Source organism: Dermacentor albipictus, chromosome 1, assembly GCF_038994185.2.
Source record: "Dermacentor albipictus isolate Rhodes 1998 colony chromosome 1, USDA_Dalb.pri_finalv2, whole genome shotgun sequence".
NCBI classification, from domain to species: Eukaryota; Metazoa; Arthropoda; class Arachnida; order Ixodida; family Ixodidae; genus Dermacentor; species Dermacentor albipictus.
The window spans coordinates 270,075,204-270,096,113 of NC_091821.1; the positions used below are offsets into that span (position 1 = coordinate 270,075,204).

At 46.1% G+C, this 20,910-nt stretch overlaps 1 protein-coding gene across 1 annotated transcript in view; it reads right to left on the reverse strand.

Moving 5' to 3' along the window:
• Window positions 1–20,910, reverse strand: part of Mitofilin (inner membrane mitochondrial protein mitofilin) — a 119,131-nt gene that overhangs the window by 76,521 nt on the left and 21,700 nt on the right. The window contains exons 4-7 of the mRNA XM_065449568.1: window positions 18,930–19,014; window positions 11,793–11,859; window positions 9,230–9,316; window positions 3,268–3,404 (exon numbers count right to left, since the gene is read on the reverse strand). Coding sequence (XP_065305640.1) covers window positions 3,268–3,404; window positions 9,230–9,316; window positions 11,793–11,859; window positions 18,930–19,014 — 376 coding nt within the window. The remainder of the gene's footprint in view (window positions 1–3,267; window positions 3,405–9,229; window positions 9,317–11,792; window positions 11,860–18,929; window positions 19,015–20,910) is intronic.

Consider the following 20,910-nt stretch of genomic DNA (forward strand, 5'->3'; position numbering starts at 1 on the left):
GTGAAAAAGACAAAGATGGTGGCCTGGTCCCACGTTTGGTGGCCTGGCCTGGACCAGAACATCGCTCACATGGTGCAGAGCTGCCAAGTCTGCCAGGAGCATCAGTGGGGCCTTACGTCATGTGGAAATCACCCCCTGGCCATTCCCACAGAGAACCTGGTCCTGCCTACATGAGGATTTTGGGGGGATTTTCAAGGTCCATTACTTTTTGGTGGTAGCGGACGCCTTTGCGAAGTGGGTGGAGGTTCTACCTGTCACCACTCCATCAGCAGGTACAACCATTTCGGCGCTGTCAGCGCTGCCAGGGGTTGCCGGACGACATTGTGTCCAACAATGGCCCCGCTTTCGCCAGCACAGAATATATGGCCTGGCTGACAAAGAACGGAATCCGCTGGATGATGGTTCCGCCGTACTGCCCAGCTTCAGACGGTGCAGCCGAGCGGATGGTACAGACCATCAAGGCCAAGCTCAAGGAGAGCCAGGCTAGGGATTTTCGGACGCAGGTTGCCTGGTTACTGTTGAAGTACTAGACCACACCCCACGATGTCATTGGCCATGCCCCCTGTGAGCTCCTGCTGGGCCGGATGGTGAAGACACCCTTGGACATCTAGCATCTGGACAGTGCTCCTGAAGCAGCTGAAGCAGAAGCTGGCTGCTAACCAAGGGTGCCGTCCTAGGCCTTTGCCGGAGTCAGGAGCTCTGGTCTTCGCCAGGAACTTCCGTCCTGGCCCAACTTGGTCCGCTGGACAGGCATGCGCCCCATTGCTGCTCGTCCGCATGCCGGACAAGACCACATAGCACTGGAGATGAGGTTCTAAAAAAAACACTCGAGACGAAGTGCTACCGGTGTCAGTTGTTGCAGCTCAACGACGTCACAGTCATCCTTGGACTAAATCAGCAATCCATCCCATCACGTAAATCAAGCCTAAAAGTCAAGTCGCAAACATGGTTTCATTCTTCTTGATGCAAAGGCGATAAAAAGCACAGCGACATTTCCAATGCCGAGAATAAACAGCTGGAGCACACCAAATCTTTGCAACCTCAGCGGGTTTATGGCAAATATTGAAAGACACACTGTAGTACTTAGAATGATGCCAATTTTTGATATCATCCTGTTTTCCATGATGCTTTATAAAAAACTGCTGCATTTTTGTGCCACTTCAATTCTTTGTATTAAGTCGCTGTGCAATGGCTAGAGTGCCAGAGGATGAATGCTGCGCGACAATTGCCGAGAGTGATGTGACCAAGTACCGTATTTACTCGCATAATGATCGCACTCGCGTAATGATCGCACCCCTGAATTTTGTCGTCAAAATTTGATTTTTTTTAATTTCCCGTGAAATGATCGCACCCCGAACTTGCCGCAGCGACATGTCATGTGCCAAGTCTAGCTAATATTGATCGCGCTTACCATCTGGCCAATGCTACACGAGTGACTCTTCAAGACAAACCAAGTGGTCTGCACGCACCAAACATTCTTAAGTAGATGCCTCATTTCATTACTTTCATCACTTTCCGCACTTCCATGACTAAAAAAAAGCTGCAACCAAACTTGCCTTTGTTAAGTGTAGGCTTTGTAATGGTTGTGGTCAACTACAAAAAAGGCGCCTTTCGATTCTTCTCATCTGCACTCGTGGGCACGCAACAAATCACGATCGGCAACGATAGTAGCCACGTTTACACTGATACATTAAAAGCGTACCCTATTCATACGCCGACGCTTGTAACACAGCTAAGATATTCACCCACCCTTAGCGGAAATGTGCCGTATTAGGATAGTAGTGAAGACGGATGCCGCAGTTTCCGCAGCATGCCGGCTATGTGTTTCTATGTCACTGGTAGCTAAGCGCGTCCATCTGTTTCTGTCCCCTCAAAATGGACATGGCTACATTATTGCCGCAAACTTGTGGATATTCTTCCTGCAACAATATTATTCATTACTGATACGGAAAAAACTGTTTTAATGCACGTAATGTACTCACGAGAAGAAAAAAAAGTTGTGTTCGGCGCATTCGGCTTGCCCCGCCGGCCGCCATTTTTGTTTTGGTGTCGAGCAGCAAACGCGCGACGAAAAAAATTGTTTTTTCTTTTCGCGGGAAATTTAACCTGCGTAATGATCGCATCCCTGATTTTGCGTCAATATTTCTGACAAAAAAGTGCGATCATTATGTGAGTAAATACGGTATTAGTCACTAGTTGCTATCGTTCGCCTGGAACACACAAGCTGGGTATGTTGCTTCTGGAATGTCTCACTGTTTCCTGCTAACAGGATTATGGCCTGATTGTCATTGAAAGCAATGCAACCCAACACTAATCAAATCATGGACTAAAATAAAAGCTGGATACGTCGTCCTGGAGGGATGGTATTCTCTGGCAATTACTCTCAGGAATTTTGGAGATTTTGCAAGACCCTGCACTGGACATGTCAAAGTATACAGTCGACGGTGCACTTGGTACTGTGTGAAGATAGCGAACTTGGCACAGTGCCAAAAACGGTGACGTCGCGGACGGGTTTCTGAGTAACGCAAAATAGCAGTAAAGTAAAAATATTCCCAAACATGAACGCAATCACCAAAGGATATCTCCCCAACTGTTCACATAGCCTGAAGGCTGCTCTGATTGTCACCCAAGTGGATTTGCCACGGTGCTAGCCATAGTCCTCGGAAAATGATATTTATTTTTGAATAAATTAAAAGCACGGAGTGTTGAAATCGGCATTATTTTTTACAATGCAATAGAAAATTTAACATGACCCTCAGCAACTGGAAACTGCCATGAAAATTTGACTGACATTAGAAATTCTGTGCTTCTGCAAGCTGCATGATAAGTCAGCCCTGCATACATTTGGCTTTCGCAGCACTTTCATAAATACTCAGAGCTGCTAGTGCGTACAATCAGCATAGATATCAAAGCGCACACAGCAAAGATAGCGAAGGGGAGGAAGCGTAGCAGACAATGTGCCGGGGGCTCAACCTATAGCTCTGACTGCGCCTGTGCCACAAGATTTCACGACGTGCTGGCAGTGGTGCTCCACAGGGGATTGCCACTTGTTCCCACTAGTAGTGGCCACGCCTGTACCTGTTCATAAGTATGTCTATCAAGTGTTTAGAGTAGTTAAAAATGGCTATCCCTTCTGAAAGGTGGGAGACTGAGGTCACTTCCTAGCCCTTTTGTTGCTTACCCTCATTTTCAGATTTCTGCTGCTACATTCAAGACCCCTTAATCCCACACATCTGTAGAAATGCCTCATAGGAGGCAGACACACACCCTGGCTTCATCGATGGCTCTGTACAACTTGCGAGTGTAATTCTGTGCAGCTTCCTTGGCTTCTAACTGTGCCACCACTGCGTCCTTGGTGTGCCTCTCCAAGTCTGCTTGAGCCTCACGAAGTGACTGCTCCAGTGCTGAAAAAGAACACACAAAGTAACCTAGGTTTGGGGCTCATTCTTTACATGTCATACACAGCAGTTTCAGTGATGGTCAACCACAGCCTAAAAATGTCGCTTCATGAAATTATGATTCTACAACAAGCATTACTTATTGCTGTGGTATGGTAAAGATGGCGAAGAAAATTTACAACAGAAACATTGAACGGGTCCTGAAACTTCTGAATGTGGTAAGAAAACACTGCTAATCTGTTAACACGGCTCCTCTGAACATATGAGCCAAACATTATTACACTGCAAGCAGCAGAGAATTTACAATATTGTGTCAACAGCAGTGAAGAGTCACTTGCTCAAGCTTCTGCAATGTCATCACAAAGCGTCATCGCAAGCAGCTGAACCCACGAGAGCTACTGGCCAATATCATGATCACGAGAACATTCTCAGTAATAGAATTACTGCTAATTTGAGTTAAATAAATGAAAAATATATGTCTGCAACTTCAAAAAACATAAAAACCCATTTCATCTTTGCACTACCAGTCTATACACAACTGCTGCACGTTGCTGCAACTGCTGCGCGTGGCCTCCAAGATTAAAAGCGTGGCGCAAATACAGCAGCTGCCACGGGATGAGGCCTCAAGCCGTCTTGCTTTTAATGTTTGGATGGGGCCAGGAGGGCATTGCACCCTTGCGACCCCCTTCCCACCTCCCCTGTGTAGCTTCCACCGAGTAGCTAATCAAAATGTAAGGAGACAGAAAGCCGCCGATCGGTCCAATAACTACATCTACCTTGTACTTGAACGATTGAAAAAATTTTTTTGCAGCAGGAGGTTTGTGCAGCAACGCAATTTAATAGCGATGCATTGTATTAGGAAAGTGTTTCAAGGCCCCTTTAGGGGCTGCGGCATGGATGCTTGAAAGCACCATGTTGACCTTGCAAAGTGAATTAAGATTCATGTTGTCTTGAATAACCTCGTAAAGTAGTTTCAAGTTGCACATGGCATCCCCAATGATACAAAAATTATTGAACACCTCCTTTGCAATGATATCCCAGAGCTGAATATTCAGTCAAACTTTGCTATAACCAAATGGATTATAATGAACTAATGTACACAAAGAAGTTATTGATTTCCCTTGAAATTTTTAGTTCTAAATTAATAAATCCAGTTTTGTCTGTTAGAAATAAATGACTAATAAAATGATATATATCTACAATATCATGCTACCTGTAGCAGTTCCTGAGAATATGGTACCTAAACATGCCTAAAAATACACGGCAAGTATTACACAGATTGCACTTGCCATCTCATGACACAGTATGAGCAGCAATACACCTAATATGTGTATTGGCAAGTCTTCAGAACTATTTCGGACGTGCCTGCGGTGATTTGAGCCCTTGGGAGCAGTAGAAGGCATTAATTCATTTTTTTTTTTCCCCGGAGTGGCCGATTTTTCTGATGCTTTCGCTGCCCTTAGGGTGTCTAAAAATTGGATGGTGACTGTATATAATTGTTTTTCAACGCATTGTACTCTTACAAATGCTCCAACCCCACAAGCAAGAACAAAAATAAATGCGTGAAAGAATAAAAAAAAAGAAAGAGGGAGAGAACCTCAATTAATTTGGAAGGGCATGTGAAAACAAATGAGAGGGTATTTAAAAGAGTAAAGAAAAAACATTCAGCGGTGTACTTTGGCGGGGCCTTATAACTCCCACTGGGTGGTAATTGATTTCACATAAAAACAGGGAGAAGGCAATTGTGGTTAATGCACAGTACCAATGCGGTGCACACGCAGTGCCAAATGCGCTGATGCAGCATGGTTACACACTCTCTAACTCGACAGTACTGACTATAACGACAAAGGCAGCCAAGATAGTGATGACAGCGAATCTCAACAGTGATGATCGTCTTCTCAGGTAGTGCACGCACACCCCCACCTGGGATGAATTTGCCAACAACACTTTTAATTTTTTCTTCCTTTCACTCTTCCTCACTCACTCAAAATTCTCCATGCGTTGAGTGGCTGATTCCAGCCATGCCCAATGTGGAAGGACAAAAAGAATGAAAAAAATTGTTAGAAAATACATCCCCAATACAAGAACAGGCAGTGATTACACACTTCTTGTAACAAAGGGGTGGTTTTTCAACTGCCATGCCCAGCTATGTGCACTACTATTTTGTCATGGGTTTGAAAGGCAAGTATAGATTTAACAAACTACTGATAAAAACACCAAGTTTAGTGAAATAATTGTGTTACACACTTTAAGTAAACTGAACTGCAATCAACCTTTCTTCACAGAATACCCATCTCAACTGATTTAATGCTGGGCTTAAGGGTTCCTCTTAAGTGATTATAGGAAAATCTGGCAAAATTCAGGATAGATTCTGCGGGATTCATGCTTAACCTTGTCCAACTAAGGGTTACACTGTCAGTGCTGAATGTAATACAGGCTGACCAAGTCTCTTAAGAGCGTTATTGCACAGTTTTAGGTCATAACACTAAGTAATCAAATCGGACATTCTGCATGCTACCCTGCCATCATTCTTAGCATGAAAATTTTAAATAACTCTAGAGGAACTTTGGTACTATTAAATATGATGCAATGTACTGTCGGCCAGAAAAGTAAACGGACCACGGCTTAGGTAGCCGGATCGGCTGGGGGGCTACGCCGGGGCGCTACTATCTCGCTCCGCACAATGACGGCGACAGTGCCCCGAATGACGCCAGGCTTCGCCCTTACTCTCGTGCGTGGCCTTGTCACGTTTGATAAATTTCTACTGCGCCGTTCGGTTGCTCTGTTGCTGACGATAGCGACGAGGGGGACTGCGCATCGGCCAGTACTCTAGCTCATGGCTCTATTGCAAAGTAGTGGACGGCCGCGGGGCATCAAACCGTGGCACTGAGAAGGAATGGAGACTCGTTCCGATTGTTGTTTTGCTTATATTCACCATACCTCTCATATGTGTGCATGTCGCTGGCGTCCACCACTGCTCGATTTTAGGCAACATAACGCAAGTAGCCGCAACGGCGGCTACGGTGACGCATGCTCCCTGCGCGCTCTTTCACGCCGGCGCGATAACTTACAGGCGCCAAGCTTTACTGCCGGCGCGGGTTCTCTGTAGAGATTACTTTTCCGGCATTGTCTCCAGCAGTGGGTCTTATAATTAAAGCAGTGACGTCTCTCAAAATTGCTTTAATCCGCTACTACAATATGCAGTCCGTTATGAAACTTTCTTTACAGAAACATACCGTCAGGAAGAGATGATTGAAAGACGAATCAGAAAAGCAAGTCACTCGTTAAAGTTTATTCACGGAAGCAGATACAAAATGGCACCCCATGGGTTGAAGAGGTCCTCAGTAGGATGAAAAGATGCCGTCGACCACGATCACTTGGCCCACTCGCCTTGGTATCAAGTCATAGAGCGCGTCCACTAGCTCTGGATGTGCGCGTAGTGCTTTCCACTTTTCCTTCACGGCATGCCACAGCTGATCTGCTGTGCCACCGCACAGGTGCCGTGAGGCAAGAGTCTACTTCAATATTCCCCAAATGTTTTCAATGGGGTTAAAATCAGCCCCGTTGTGCAGCCACGGAAGCTGACGCACAGCGTAGCTCTCCAGACATGCTCTCACAGCGCTTGCTTTGTGCACAGGGCTGCGGTCGTGCTGGAACATGTAGCGGCTGCCTTGGAATGGCCCGTCCAGAACGTATGGAATCAAGTGCTCGACGAGGAGTTCGCAGTACTTCGTCCCGGTGAACGAGCCCTCAATCCACACGAGTGGGCCAAGGCCGTCCCTACTGATGGTGCCCCAAACACTAACCGAGCAGCGGCCGCTACTGAGCACGCTGTGATGTGACCGGGGACATACCTGGGCATAGGAGAAGTCATTAACATATGTCAGGTACAAAACTTAACGCGCAGCCACCTCACTCTGCTGTAGAAAGAAAACAAAGATGAAGGCTGAAATCATACCTTGTCCAACATTAAACTTGCTGATGTTCAATGGCGCAAAAGAAACACTTTGTAGTCAATACTGCACCTACATCAAGTCATTCAGTAAGGCGAGAAATAAGGCTGCACTGCATGCTTAAGACTGGTATGCGTTGCAAACAATCCTTGTTTTTTAGCACTGACTACTTACGTGAACTCTACCCGCAACTTCCCTTAGCTGCTAGGATGACAGGTCGTACCTGCTGTTCAGCAGACGCCACAGACGCTGCTGTTGGTCCCAGCGTGTGCAGAACGTTGACTCCTCCGTGAAGATGACCTCTCGCCACTCCTCTTCGGTCCATTGCTCGAACGCTCTGGCAAAGTTGAGTCGCTCTTCCCTCTGCTTCGTTGTCAGGTGCGGCTTCCGAGTGGCAACGCAGTTCATGAGACCTGCCTCTCGCAATCTGCTCCTGATAGTCTCGCAGCAGCAACTGAGGTCCAGTGCGTCGCAAATTTTCTTGGCATTCAGGAAGGGGTCAACACCAGCGGCAGGAACTATCCATTCGTCCTCTTCCAATGTTGTAAGCCTTGGCAGCCCACTGCACTGAGCATCAGCAAGTCTACCATATTCAATCCTATAGACTTGAATAATGCGGTTCACCCATGTTCTGCTCTTCCTGATGCAGCAGCAAATTTCACGCTGAGGGACAACTTCGATAGAAAGCCGGACTACGCGCCTTGTCTCCTCGATCGGCACCCGAAATGGCATTCTTCCGACGAAGTCAATGCGACCGTTCTCATTTTTAATCATTTCCTAGTCTGCCAGTGTCAATTGGCTGAACACAACCATAGCTGTATAGCATCGTGCACTACAAAGTACGTCGCCCACACCGTTCCAGAGAATAAAAAGGAAATATTGAATGCGGGTGTCCCATTGGTACCTTTGCAGTGGCGCTGCGGATCAGCTGTATCATTCCGTGAAGGAAGGGTGGGAAGCACTGCGTGGACGACCGGAGCTAGTAGCAGCGCTCTATGACTCAATGCCAAGGCGAGTAGGCTGTCATCGCGGTCGACGGCAACTTTTCATCCACTGAGGACCTCTTCAACCCACGGAATGATATTTGTTATCTGCTTCCGTGAATAAACTTTCACGAGCGACTAGTTTTTTTCCGATTCGCCTTTCCAATCATCTCTTCCTGACGGTACTTTTGTAAAGAAAGTTTCATAATGGACTGTCTTCTGTAGTATCGAATTAAATCAGTTTTCAGAGGCGTCGTTGCTATAATTATTAAACCCACTGCTGGAGACAAGCCGGAAAAGTAATCTCGACAGAGAACCCGCGCCGGCAGCACAGCTTGGCGCCTGTAAGTTATCGCGACAGCGCGAAAGAGCGCGCATGGAGCGGCCGTCACCGTAGCCGCCGTTGAGGCTACTTGCGTTATGTTGCCTGAAATTGAGCATCGGTGGACGCCGGCGACATGTTTTAATATGAGAGGTATGATGAATATAAGGAAAAAAACAATCAGAACTAGTCTTTCTTCTCAGTGCCGTGATTTGATGCCCCGCGGCCGTCCACTACTGTTTGACAGCGCCATGTGCTAGACTACCGGCGATGCACGGTCCTCTTGGTCGCGACCGTCAGCAGCAAAGCAACCGAACGGCGCACTAGAAATTTAACAAGCATGACAAGACTCCGTGCGAGAATGAGGGCGAAGTCTGGCGTCACTCGAGGCACTCTCGCCGGCAGCGCGCGGAGCGAGATATCAGCGCCCCGTGTGGCCCTGCAGCCGCTCCGGCCACCTAAGCCGTGGTCCGTTTACTTTTTTGGCCGACAGTACATATCTTCAATATGCAATGCTCACGGTTCACAAAAAAAGTATCGGCACCAGCATGTATATTAGCACAAAAGACACACCAAAGTTCAGCCGTTCATTTCGTTCCTTGATGTCTTGTAGTTGTCTCTGGGCCTCTGCTTCCAAATCACGAGGTGATGGTGCCCTCTCTAGAAAAATAAGTGTCAATGGTCAGGACACATAGAACATGCCCCAGATTTGTTATAAAGGTTATCCCAAATTGTCTACTCCCACAGAGACATAGGGATTCTTGAAACTGCAGCTACTTGTGTGTTCAAAGAGGACAAAATGTGTTAGTTCATAAAAAAAGGTATACATGAAGCTTTTATACATAGGTCATAATTATTAGAGCAGAGCTCTTAGGTGCCCCTTCCAGCGTTTCACGTCAGCGTTGTCCCTCACCGTAATTCAGCGAACGAGCACAGCAAGGGATGAAAGAGCGAAGGCAGAGCGCAGCAGGGAATGAAAGACGGTGATAGCGAAGAAAGCACGAGGAGAAAGGCGGAGGAGGAGGGTGCAGCGGAACCATGAGGCAGAAAGTGGAGGAGGAGGGTATGGCAAAAGCCTGAGAAGTGCCGCACAAGACGGGCTCTGCGGCGACAACCGCTACAAGATGGCACCAGAGTTGCGCACCGTTGTCTGTTCACGTTGTTGGTGACATGCAGCGAGCATGGCCACCAATGCCATACATATGGAAACAAAGCACTACATCAGCGGAGGTCTGTCTGCGGTGGCTGCTGTGAATCACACCCACACATCACCCAAGCGCTGCCTCTCCCGATTAACGAGGATTGTGCCACACTTCGCTCCATTTGCAATGTCCCGCACAAGACAGATCGTATGCACCAGCCAATATATCGCAAAATGAAAACACGTATAGAGCTACGCTCAAATTTCGCATTAGGGACTATCACAATCATTGGTAATATTTTCTAACAAAAAATGTACATAGTTTGTACAAACTGCGATGAGAAAGGTGAGAAAAAAGCTGTATCTACAGCAGTTTGCTTTGGTTATGTGCGCCTTGGAAGTCCTGCTGACAAATATTAAACTGATACAGTTAATATAAATGTAAATATCTTTTTTTGCCAATTGTAAACATGATGCTAATTTTTTCTTTATCATTGTAAATGAAGTAATGACAAAATGAAATACCTCATCCCAACAGTTATTACAATCTGAATGTCTCCTTTGAATGTAATACATTTTATTCAAATCGGCTCAGGAGTCACCTAAACAGAACGTCAGAATTTTGCATGCATTTGACTTGTATGCAGTGGGATGTGGCAACTACAATTAATGTAGGGGTAGATGTGAGCAAATTATAGTTGAGCTCCTTACATAAAGGCACGCATCTTGCATGACAGTACTAGTACTTTCATGATACACACTGATATTGGCCGAAAAAAAAAAAAAAAACCTAGCTGTCAGGTATATAGGTATGCAAAAATAATAAGTGTCATGCTGCTGATGGGCCAGCAAGGAGTCTTATGTCCATTTTACCATTAAAATAAATTACAAATGCACTTTACACCATTGTTAATACAACTCTGTGATGGTGTGATGACATGAGATCAGCATGTTGATTTATTGGTTGCAGGGTAGTCAAGCCAAGCCACAGCCCAAAATGAGCATGCGCATGCAGAATGTGCCATTTCAAGCTACTCTTGTTGACTTCCAGCTTGTACGGACAAAGTGGGATGTGTTACATGCAAGCTCTGTTGCATGATGTTACCGTGATGCACTAAGAAATGCAATATGCTACTGTCTGAGTCATCTAAGCTCAGCTTTACTGTCGCCAGCAGAGCTCGTCCACATGTGTACCTTTCACCACCTGTTGGTGGCACTGTTTGCACATATTAAGAAATTTTATATTAGAGGTCTAATCAGACCCAGGATAAAGTAATGACTGTATTCCAATTCTCGTCCGTTTCATTATTCATCAGTGGTTGAAGTGACTCTTCCCCTTTGTTACCACCAATATCAACCGAACACGAGCATGAGACATTAAAAAAAAAGCACAAGAGTAGGATCGAGTGAAAGGAATCCTTACATTATGCTGGCCCCTAAGTGCCTTTAGATGCAGGTAATAGTAGATCTTAAGCTTGATTGTTTTGATTAGTGCCCGTGACTCTGAGGCATGTACAACAAGTTAATTTCACAACGAGTTTCACTACACCACTGCCACAAAGCATGCTAGTATAGTAGTACTATTCAGCAGCCGAAAGAGCAATTATGGTAAAGAGCATGTATTTGTATCATGACAAACCTGCTTAGCCCTTAAGATGGAAAGGCAGGCATCTAATAGAACTGAGGCTGTGGGGGCTTGCACCCCCTCCCCCTCACATCCTTAATTTTAAATGCCTGCATATAACTAAGGTCTCAAGAATTCACAGCAATATTCACAAAGGCATTCCCTCAATGTTGCTTGGAACCGAAGTACGGCAAGAAAGCGTGGAGGACTACTCTCATCATGGTGCTCGCAAGCCTACTGCACAGGCGCTCTAAAAGTGATGAATCGGTCTATTGTAGAAGCAGTGTCACAAAGTGTTGAACATGAAACATTGACCTTTTTTGGACAACATTATGGCAGGTGCATGATACAAAATAAAGGAAAAACCAAACCTTTTACAGGTGTGTGTGAAGGGGCAGTAATTGGAGGTGATGGTGGCAAAGCAGGCTTCAGTTCACTCTGCAGAAAACGTAAGACATCATAAAAACCAGGCTCCTTTAAAGGGACATTAAAGGCAAATACCAAGTTGACGCGGACTGTTGAAATACTATTCCACAAACATTGTAGCACTTGTTTCATGCAAAGAGACTTAGTTCACGAGAAAATTGCGTCTGAAGGGTCTGCATACGTTCAGCACAATCCAAATTGTCTGCCCACGATCTTGAGAGTGGTGACATTGCATACGCCTTCGCTGCCCTTTACTGCCGTCGAGGAATAAACGGTGCCTGACAGACGCCGCTATAGTTTTCTGGGCAAAATGCTAACGTACGGCCATGGAGAAGCCGAGCCAAGACAGAGCATTCGATTCGCCTCCACAACTGCTCTTGGTCAAGTGGTGTGGACCGTTTGGGAATTCCGTAACATCATATGGGCGTGGCACAGTCTGCTACTTGCAGTTTTGTGAGTTTCGTGAGCCACCATAACCAGCACAGTACTACGCGATACCGAAACTGCTGAAACGTGAAAGCGCGGGCAGCTCCACAGTGGAGAAAACGAAACCTCTCAACGCCCACATCGTTGCCAAGGGTAACATCAATCTGCTTTTTCTAAAAATAAAACTGGAGAGGTAGCATTTTATTTCACATTATAATGCAATATAATGATCTTTCTATTACAAGTAGTTGCGGCAGAATTATAATGAGAAGTGCCTTCGTCACGAAGCTAATACTTTAATGTCCCAGAGGATTCTCTAATTGTGTCCTGCATTTACCTCAATTTCTCGCATACTAAAGCTCTGTTCGCAATAACATTGACGCCTCAGATGTTCTCGAGCACAACTAACACTTTAGCTTGACCTAATATTTGCCTTTAGTGTCCCTTTAGTAAGCGACACAAAGTGTCACAATGCACTGCATGACAATGGCCATGTACAAAAACTACCAGTAAAATAAGTATACGTGGCACACAAGAAATCAAAGGCAAGTCACTAAGTATGGGGATAAAAGTCGGAACATGAGCAATTAAAGTGAAAAACATGCCTTCTCTGCTCCAACTCAAGTATATTAACAGTATATACTGACTGCACTAGCGAGGCTTAAAAATTTCATTTTTTTTATGTTGCTGCCTTAAAAAATTGTGAAAGGGAAATGTGTCAATGGTGCTACAGTCGAACACGGATATATCGAACCCACATCTATCGAATTATTGTCTGTATCAAACTCGTAAATTATCCCCTTGAAAACTCTGTGTAAAAGTATAGAAATTCGTGCGTTTATATCGAACTATATTTTTACCCGCCATTAGATATATAGAACGCCGCGCGATCTCGTCACTTGCTGCACCCACGAGCTCCGCGCCTACCCCGAAAGGCTCGGAAAATGTGAGAGCGAGAGGGAGGGAGGCTGGGACTGTACTCCCGCTGCGCACGCGGAACTGCTTTTATTTTTCTCTCTCCCAATGTCTCTCATCCTTCCCCGCGTAACCATAGTGATCGGCTCGGAAAAGGTAGCCAGGAACGAAGGCGGCGTTGGCCTCCTCCTTTTGCCTTTTTTTTTCTTGTTGCTTTTTCACGAGTTTTGCTCAGCCAACCACAGCTCGTGCCTTTCGTACGTCGCTGTCGCCCTCGGAGGTGGCCATCGCGAGCGCTTTGTTGGCGGAGGCTGCGCACGTGAATTCTTGTGTTATGTGCGCGTTCTTGTGTTTTGTGTTCATTATTGTTTTGCGTGCGTCTCACGACACGTGTGACTGGATCGTGGTGAACTGACGCGGAAGCAATGGCCGCAGCAAGCACAAGCAGCGTCAAGAAGCGCAAGAACCTGGACTTTGCGACAAAGCTGGGACGCCGAATTGGGCAAGTCGGGGCGTCATGCTTGCCTTCTCGTCGATAACTGCTCGGCCCATCACACCACCTGAGAGCTCGAAAACATCGCGCTCAAGTTTCTGCCGGCGAACACGACAGTGAAGTTGCAGCCGCTCGACCAGGGCATCATTAAGTCGTTCAAAGTCGGCTACAGGAGGCGACTCATTGATAGGCTTTTGGTGAACCTCCGCATGGGCACCGAGCTTAAGGTTGACCTGCTGGGGGCCATTGAAATGATGACGGGCGCCTGGAGAGACGTGAAGCAGGATACTGTGGCCAACTGCTTCCGGAAAGCAGGCCTCGAGACGGCCAACCTTCCCGAAACCTGCGAAAACGGCGACTGCTACAACGAGTGCATGGACGACGCATTTCGCGAGTTGTCGTCCCTTTTCCCGGCTGCCGTTCCAGCCGAAGTGTCTGCTGACAATTTTGTGAACGTAGACAGCAATGTTCAGGCTGTTGCGAGCCTCGCTGACGAGGACATTGTAGCTGCAGTCGGAGGGACCCAGGCTGACAGCTCGAGTGGCGACGAAGATTGTCCGGACGAGGGCGCGGCTACACGCTCGTACTCCGCCGCTGAAGTGGCGGGAGCGTTCAGCTTGATTCGCCGTTGTTGCGGCGACATGGAAGGAACCGGGCTTTCGCACCTGAACAGCCTCGATAAGATTGAGGTTGGCGTCTCATTTCATTTGCAAGGCGAAGAAGCAGACCAACATAAGCGATTTTTTTTTCATGCAAATAAAGCATTACATTGCGTCGTGTGTGCGGAAATAGTTGTCATTCTTGAATGCGCCGATCGGTAGGTCATCGTCCGCCACAGGTAAAGTCTCTGGGCCTGTATTTTGTTATATCGAATTTTTGATATATCGAATTAATTCGCGATCCCCTTTGAATTCGATATATCCGTGTTCGACTGTATACAGATCAGAAAACCGAATAACCTTTGGATATACAGTCAAACACGAATATATCGAACTCGAAGGGGATCGCGAATTAATTCGATATATCAAAAATTCGATATAAAAAATACAGGCCCAGAGACTTTACCTGTGGCGGACGATGACCTACCGATCGGCGCATTCAAGAATGACAACTATTTCCACACACACGACGCAACGTAATGCTTTATTTGCGTGAAAAAAAAATCGCTTATGTTGGTCTGCTTCTTTGCCTTGCAAATGAAATTAAAGACGCCAACCTCGATCTTATCGAGGCTGTTCAGGTGCGAAAGACCAGTTCCTTCCATGTCGCCGCAACAACGGCGAATCAAGCTGAACGCTGCTGCCACTTCAGCGGCGGAGTACGAGCGTGTAGCCGCGCCCTCGTCCGGACGATCTTCGTCGCCACTCGAGCTGTCAGCCTGGGTCCCTCCGACTGCAGCTACAATATCCTCGTCGGCGAGGCTCGCAACAGCCTGAACATTGCTGTCAACGTTCACCTAATCGTCAGCAGACACTTCGGCTGGAACAGCAGCCGGGAAAAGGGACGACAACTTGCGAAACGCGTCGTCCATGCACTCGTTGTTGCCATCGCCGTCTTCGCAGGTTTCGGGAAGTTTGGCTGTCACAAGGCCTGCCTTCCGGAAGCAGTTGGCCACAGTATCCTCCTTCACGTCTCTCCAGGCGCCCGTCATCATTTGAATGGCCCCCAGCAGGTCAACCTTAAGCTCGGTGCCAATGCGGAGGTTCACCAAAAGCCTATCAATGAGTCGCCTCCTGTAGCCGACTTTGAACGACTTAATGATGCCCTGGTCGAGCGGCTGCAACTTTGCTGTCGTGTTCGCCGGCAGCAACTTGAGCGCGATGTTTTCGAGCTTGCAGGTGGTGTGATGGGCCGAGCAGTTATCGACGAGGAGGCAAGCGTGACACCCCGATTTGCCCAGTTCGGCATCCCACGCTTGCAGCCATTCTGTGAACAGCTGACGCGTCATCCACGCCTTCTTATTGAAGGCGTAGCGAACGGGGAGCTGCTTACAGTTTTTGAAGCAGCGCGGTGCCCTTGCTTTGCCAATCACAAAGGGCTGGAGCTTTTGAGAGCCATCCATGTTAGCAGCGAGCAGAACGCTCACGCGGACTTTGCTCATCTTGCCCCCGTGACAAGTGCTGCCCCGGACGTCGAGCGTCTTGCTGGGCAGCATCTGCCAAAACAACCCGGTCTCGTCGGCGTTGAAGATTTCCGCGGATGAAAACTTCGCGCAAATTTCCGGCCATTCCTTCGAAATCCATTGCTGGATATCCTGGCTGATGACGGCTCCGCTTTCCCCAGAAATGGTTTTGCCAACTATGTTATGGCGGTTCTTAAACCTCTGCAGCCACCCTGTGTTGTCGGCGAAGTTGTCATCACCGAGTGCAGCGGCAAACCATTTGGCTTTAGCCATTAGCATTGGGCCATCCACCGGAATGTTCTTAGCCCGCACCTCTAAAAACCACGCATAGAGGGCCTTTTCAACTTTCTCGTGGGCAGGAGCGCGCACACGACAAGCTCCCGACGTTCGTAACTCCGCCGCTTTCGACTTTATGTCCACCTTGTTTTTTAACAAGGTGCTTAGAGTGCTCCGAGGAATCCCGAAGTCGTCTGCCACCGTCGCACTTTTCTCGCCCGCCTCAACACGCTGAATGGCTTTCAGCTTTGTCGCAAAGTCCAGGTTCTTGCGCTTCTTGACGCTGCTTGTGCTTGCTGCGGCCATTGCTTCCGCGTCAGCTCACCACGATCCAGTCACACGTGTCGTGAGACGCACGCAAAACAATAATGAACACGAAACACAAGAACGCGCACAAAACACAAGAATTCACGTGCGCAGCCACCGCCAACAAAGCGCTCGCGATGGCCACCTCCGAGGGCGACAGCGACGTACGAAAGGCACGAGCTGTGGTTGGCTGAGCAAAACTCGTGAAAAAGCAACAAGAAAAAAAAAGGCATAAGGAGGAAGCCACCGCCGCCTTCATTCCTGGCTACCTTTTCCGAGCCGATCACTATGGTTACGCGGGGGAAGGATGAGAGACATTGGGAGAGAGAAAAATAGGAGCAGTTCCGCAAGCAGGGTGTTGCCGCAAGTCGGAGAGCGTGCGCAGCGGGAGTACCGTCCGAGTCTCCCTCCCTCTCGCTCTCACATTTTCCGAGCCTTTCGGGGGAGGCGCGGAGCACGCGGGTTCAGCGAGTGCCGAGATCGCGCGGCGTTCTATATATCCAATGGCGGGTAAAAATATTGTTTGATATAAACGTAAGAATTTCTATACTTTTACACAGAATTTTCAAGGGGATAATTTACGAGTTCGATACAGAGAATAATTCGATATATGTGGGTTCGATATATCCGTGTTCGACTGTATTGCATAATTTATTTCAAGCCTCTATGGACTCATGCAGATGGACTTCCAATTTTTTTCATAAGGTTCCCTGAGCTTGAGGTGAAAACCACAGGTAGCGTGCAGAGCTGTGAACATCTCAGCCAGGTTTCGTCATTATACTTGGCATGCAGAGAGACACATAAAATACAGTTTGCCTTCTTTTTGAAGAGGGAGCTCCTCCTCAATTTTTAAACCTGCAGACAAGCTGATGCCAGCAGCCCACAGACACCGGCCATTAGGAAATCGTTTTTTACCACAAATGACTTGCATATGTGTATGTCCATCCTTGTCTGGGCTACATGAGATGCTGCGCTGTATTTGATTTGCCCGAGCACTGTGCTTAGCAGTTGGGCAGTCATGCCATGTTTGTTAAGAAAATAAACAATATAGATTGTTGAACAAAATTCCTTCCATGGCCAAATTTCAGATATAACTAATATGTGGAATCAACTGCTCTTGATGCACACTACCCATCTCATCACTGCTCCTGTTGCTCTTGGGCAGCTTTATAATAGGGCTCCGAGGAATTTTGAAATGGACATGTTTTTAAAATTTTTGTTCTCTTCAAAAAAAAAGTATTTAATTTGAATGTTTCATAGTGTTATTTTGCTCTAATGAGTGCCAAAACATAAGGCACTTTCTGAGCACGGCTACAAAATTACCGAGATTGAAAGTGTGTTGTCTCTAATGCTGCACAACATACAGTACCTACAAATCATGTTGCTAGCACCGCCAATGCATGCATAAATACAGATGGTAGTCAGTGATGCCAAGTTAGAGAAAGGAGCAGCACTGTTCCATGCAACAGTTGTTTGCATTTCGCTTGCTTCATTCAGGCATGTACAACATCTGATTGTACTAATCATACAGCTTTTCTGCCTGAGCTCCGAGTAATGAGGTTTACTTTTAAACCAGCTAGTTAACCAAGTTGACTAAAATGTGCGTTAGCTAGCTTAGTCACAATCCTCGGCCCTCTCGCATTCTTGCTACACCAGGCCGATCAAGCTTGTGTCCCCAATGAACATCGTGGACAGTGTGGCACACTGATTGCTCTGTGGTTATCAACAAAACACAGCAACCTATGGATGCTTGAGAAGTAACAGTAGCACATTTGTCAGCGATTGAAATTTGTGTACCTGGGATAGAGGGAAAGAATAACCAGTGTGCTGATGCTGTCGGCACGAGGAATGCAGCCGTGTATGCACAATAACAAAAATCATGTACTTTACGTAAAAGTGTCCTTATCTGTTACTGTTTAGAACATATTAATATTAGTCTAATCATAAAATTTTCCCATTTCTGCTTTCCATGAGTGATGCTCTTTTCAGCCGTGAATGCAGGCATGGTCAAAGTTGCTCTAGCCTTCACAGCTTTGTGCCCAACATCTAAAATGGTGTATATGGTGGAAAATTTTACTTCTATTTTGCATCTCAGAGTTGCACAGCAAAACAGTTTTGTTCTGCTACAGTTATTTATGATCAAGTATACAATCATGTGCACCTATATATAGAAGCATGCTATTCAGCACTTCTCAACAGAACCACCATCAGAAATGCAGACCTGCTTTAAACAAGCAGGCACAACAAATAAGAAGTCTGAAGTGTGACACAATTTGTTTCCACAAAATGCTTTCCAGATGTGTTGCTGCAGCCCGTGAGCACTTCCGATTTATACTAGGCAAGACAGTCAAGTAATGCGACCAAATGTAGCATTTAACTGACCACTACAAAATGCCACCTGTGAGGGAAGCTTCAGTGCAACTAGGCCAGCTGTTTAGCCAGATAAGTCATGTGCACCTGACACCCTTGCTTTTGCAACACTCAATAAACTGCGACAGCAACATTTTCTAGTACTGAGGAAGCTTTGCAGAGGCAGGCACTGACCTTTGATGGCTCCACTGGAGTCTTTTTGCGCAGAAGACTAGACTCGATGGCCTTTTCCTTCACCTTCTCAGCAGGTAGCTGTCTACTGCAGAAGAAATCACTTCATATTAGTGACATGCCTTTGCAAGGCGAAATCTACCTGTAGTCAGTACACAGAGCACAGAAAAACACAGAGCAAGGCCTGCCAGCATTGCAAAAAGATTTGCATAATTTTGACCGACTAGAATGCCAATATTCTGGCTTAAGAAAAAGTGTTGCTTTGGAAGCTGGTGCACAGGCACATCATTCACATTCTTTTGCTTTCCCATCTTTTTATTGTGAGTGTTTTAAATAGGTTAACATAAAATTCGAAATGGTACTTTTTTATGGCATCACTACAGCACCATTATGCAGTGCAAAGCTTACCCAAATCAATAGAGGGCTGTTCATGAAACATAATAAAGAATAAAAATTGACGTAGCCCCATTGCTGTCAATATAAAATACAAAACTGAGCAGGATGGCTTTGCCTCATAACAACATGGCATTACAAGCATAGTAACACTGAAGTTTACGAGAAAATACTTAAAAATTCTACCACTGGCAAATGAAGAATAAACAGCTTTCAGAGTACAATATCTGCAGACTGCCTGGTAAGGATGGGCTTGATCCTTCTACACAGACTTGCATACGAACTTGCTCCCACATGCTTCACAAGCTTTTCAATTAGAATTATTAAAATTAATTATGTACAATACACACAAATTTCAATATACTGTCATTTTCATATATAAAATAACATAGCCGCTTAGCATGAAAAGAAAGGGGGTTAACTGAGGGGCCCCATTTTTATTAGTCATATCATGAGAAGCCAACAAAGACACTAAGGACAACATAAGAGAAATTACTTGTACTTACTAATTGAATTAAAGAACTTATAAATTAATGGCAATGAAAGTGGATGAAAAAGAACTTGCCGCAGGTGGGGAACGATCCCATGTCTTTGCATTACGCGTACGGTGCTCTAACCAATTCAGCTACCGTGGCGCCGTTTTCCCATCCACTTGCTTGGGTATTTATGTCTTACTACTAGAACTAACCTTAGGAGTGTTAGCCAGCGCCACCACTCACAAACCTTGGCAGCGGATGTGGAACATCCTTTCTGGGAGAAGGCAAACGACTAAAACACCTTTCTCTATCTAGTATTTTTCTGACAATATTTTATGGCAAAAGTTACCTTTTATTTAGTTTTAATACGGTGTTTCTTGCTTTTTGTTTTTGTTAATCTAACAGCCAGTCAAATAGCCAAGACAATGCAAAGCCCATCCCCTGGTTTCTGTCTTTACATGCGTTTCTCGAGTGTCCACGCTAGTTTTTTCTATGCGCACGGAATGCCATCTTGTGTGTGGTCAGGACGTTCACTACAGCCACTTGTTTTTGCAACAGTGCACAGCAGATACAGGTGCAGGTGATGTCTCAAAGTCGCTTGGTGTGTGATTGCGACTGTGACGAGTTTGGTCATGCGGGTGTAAACATGGGCATTGTGCTTGACCGAGCGCACTTGTACTAAATTGTCTTCCTGGGTTACAATTAGTATTTCAGTCATTGGTTGCGACCAAATCGAACACCTGTTCGGCACTGGAGCACTCATTATTTGCAATGATGGTGCGCTCGTTCCACTTACACACGCTGACATCTTGTCAGTTGGCTTGTCTCGACTAGGATTACCAGTCTCAGTTGAAGGGGACTGCCATTCGGATGTCGATGGCAGCTGAACCTGCCATGTAACACTGCTAACTACACTTGAGTTAACTACTGTTTGGCCCAACAGAAGTTAAAAGTGACCATGTAACTGTTCACCTAACTTGAGTACCAGTAAGTTTACACAATTCCCATTGTTGGAAGTGCAATAAGTATAAAAATTCTATTTTTAAACCACCTGTTGCATGCTTGATTATTATAATGCTAACCCATAAATAATAATAGAGTTTTTCGACCATGCA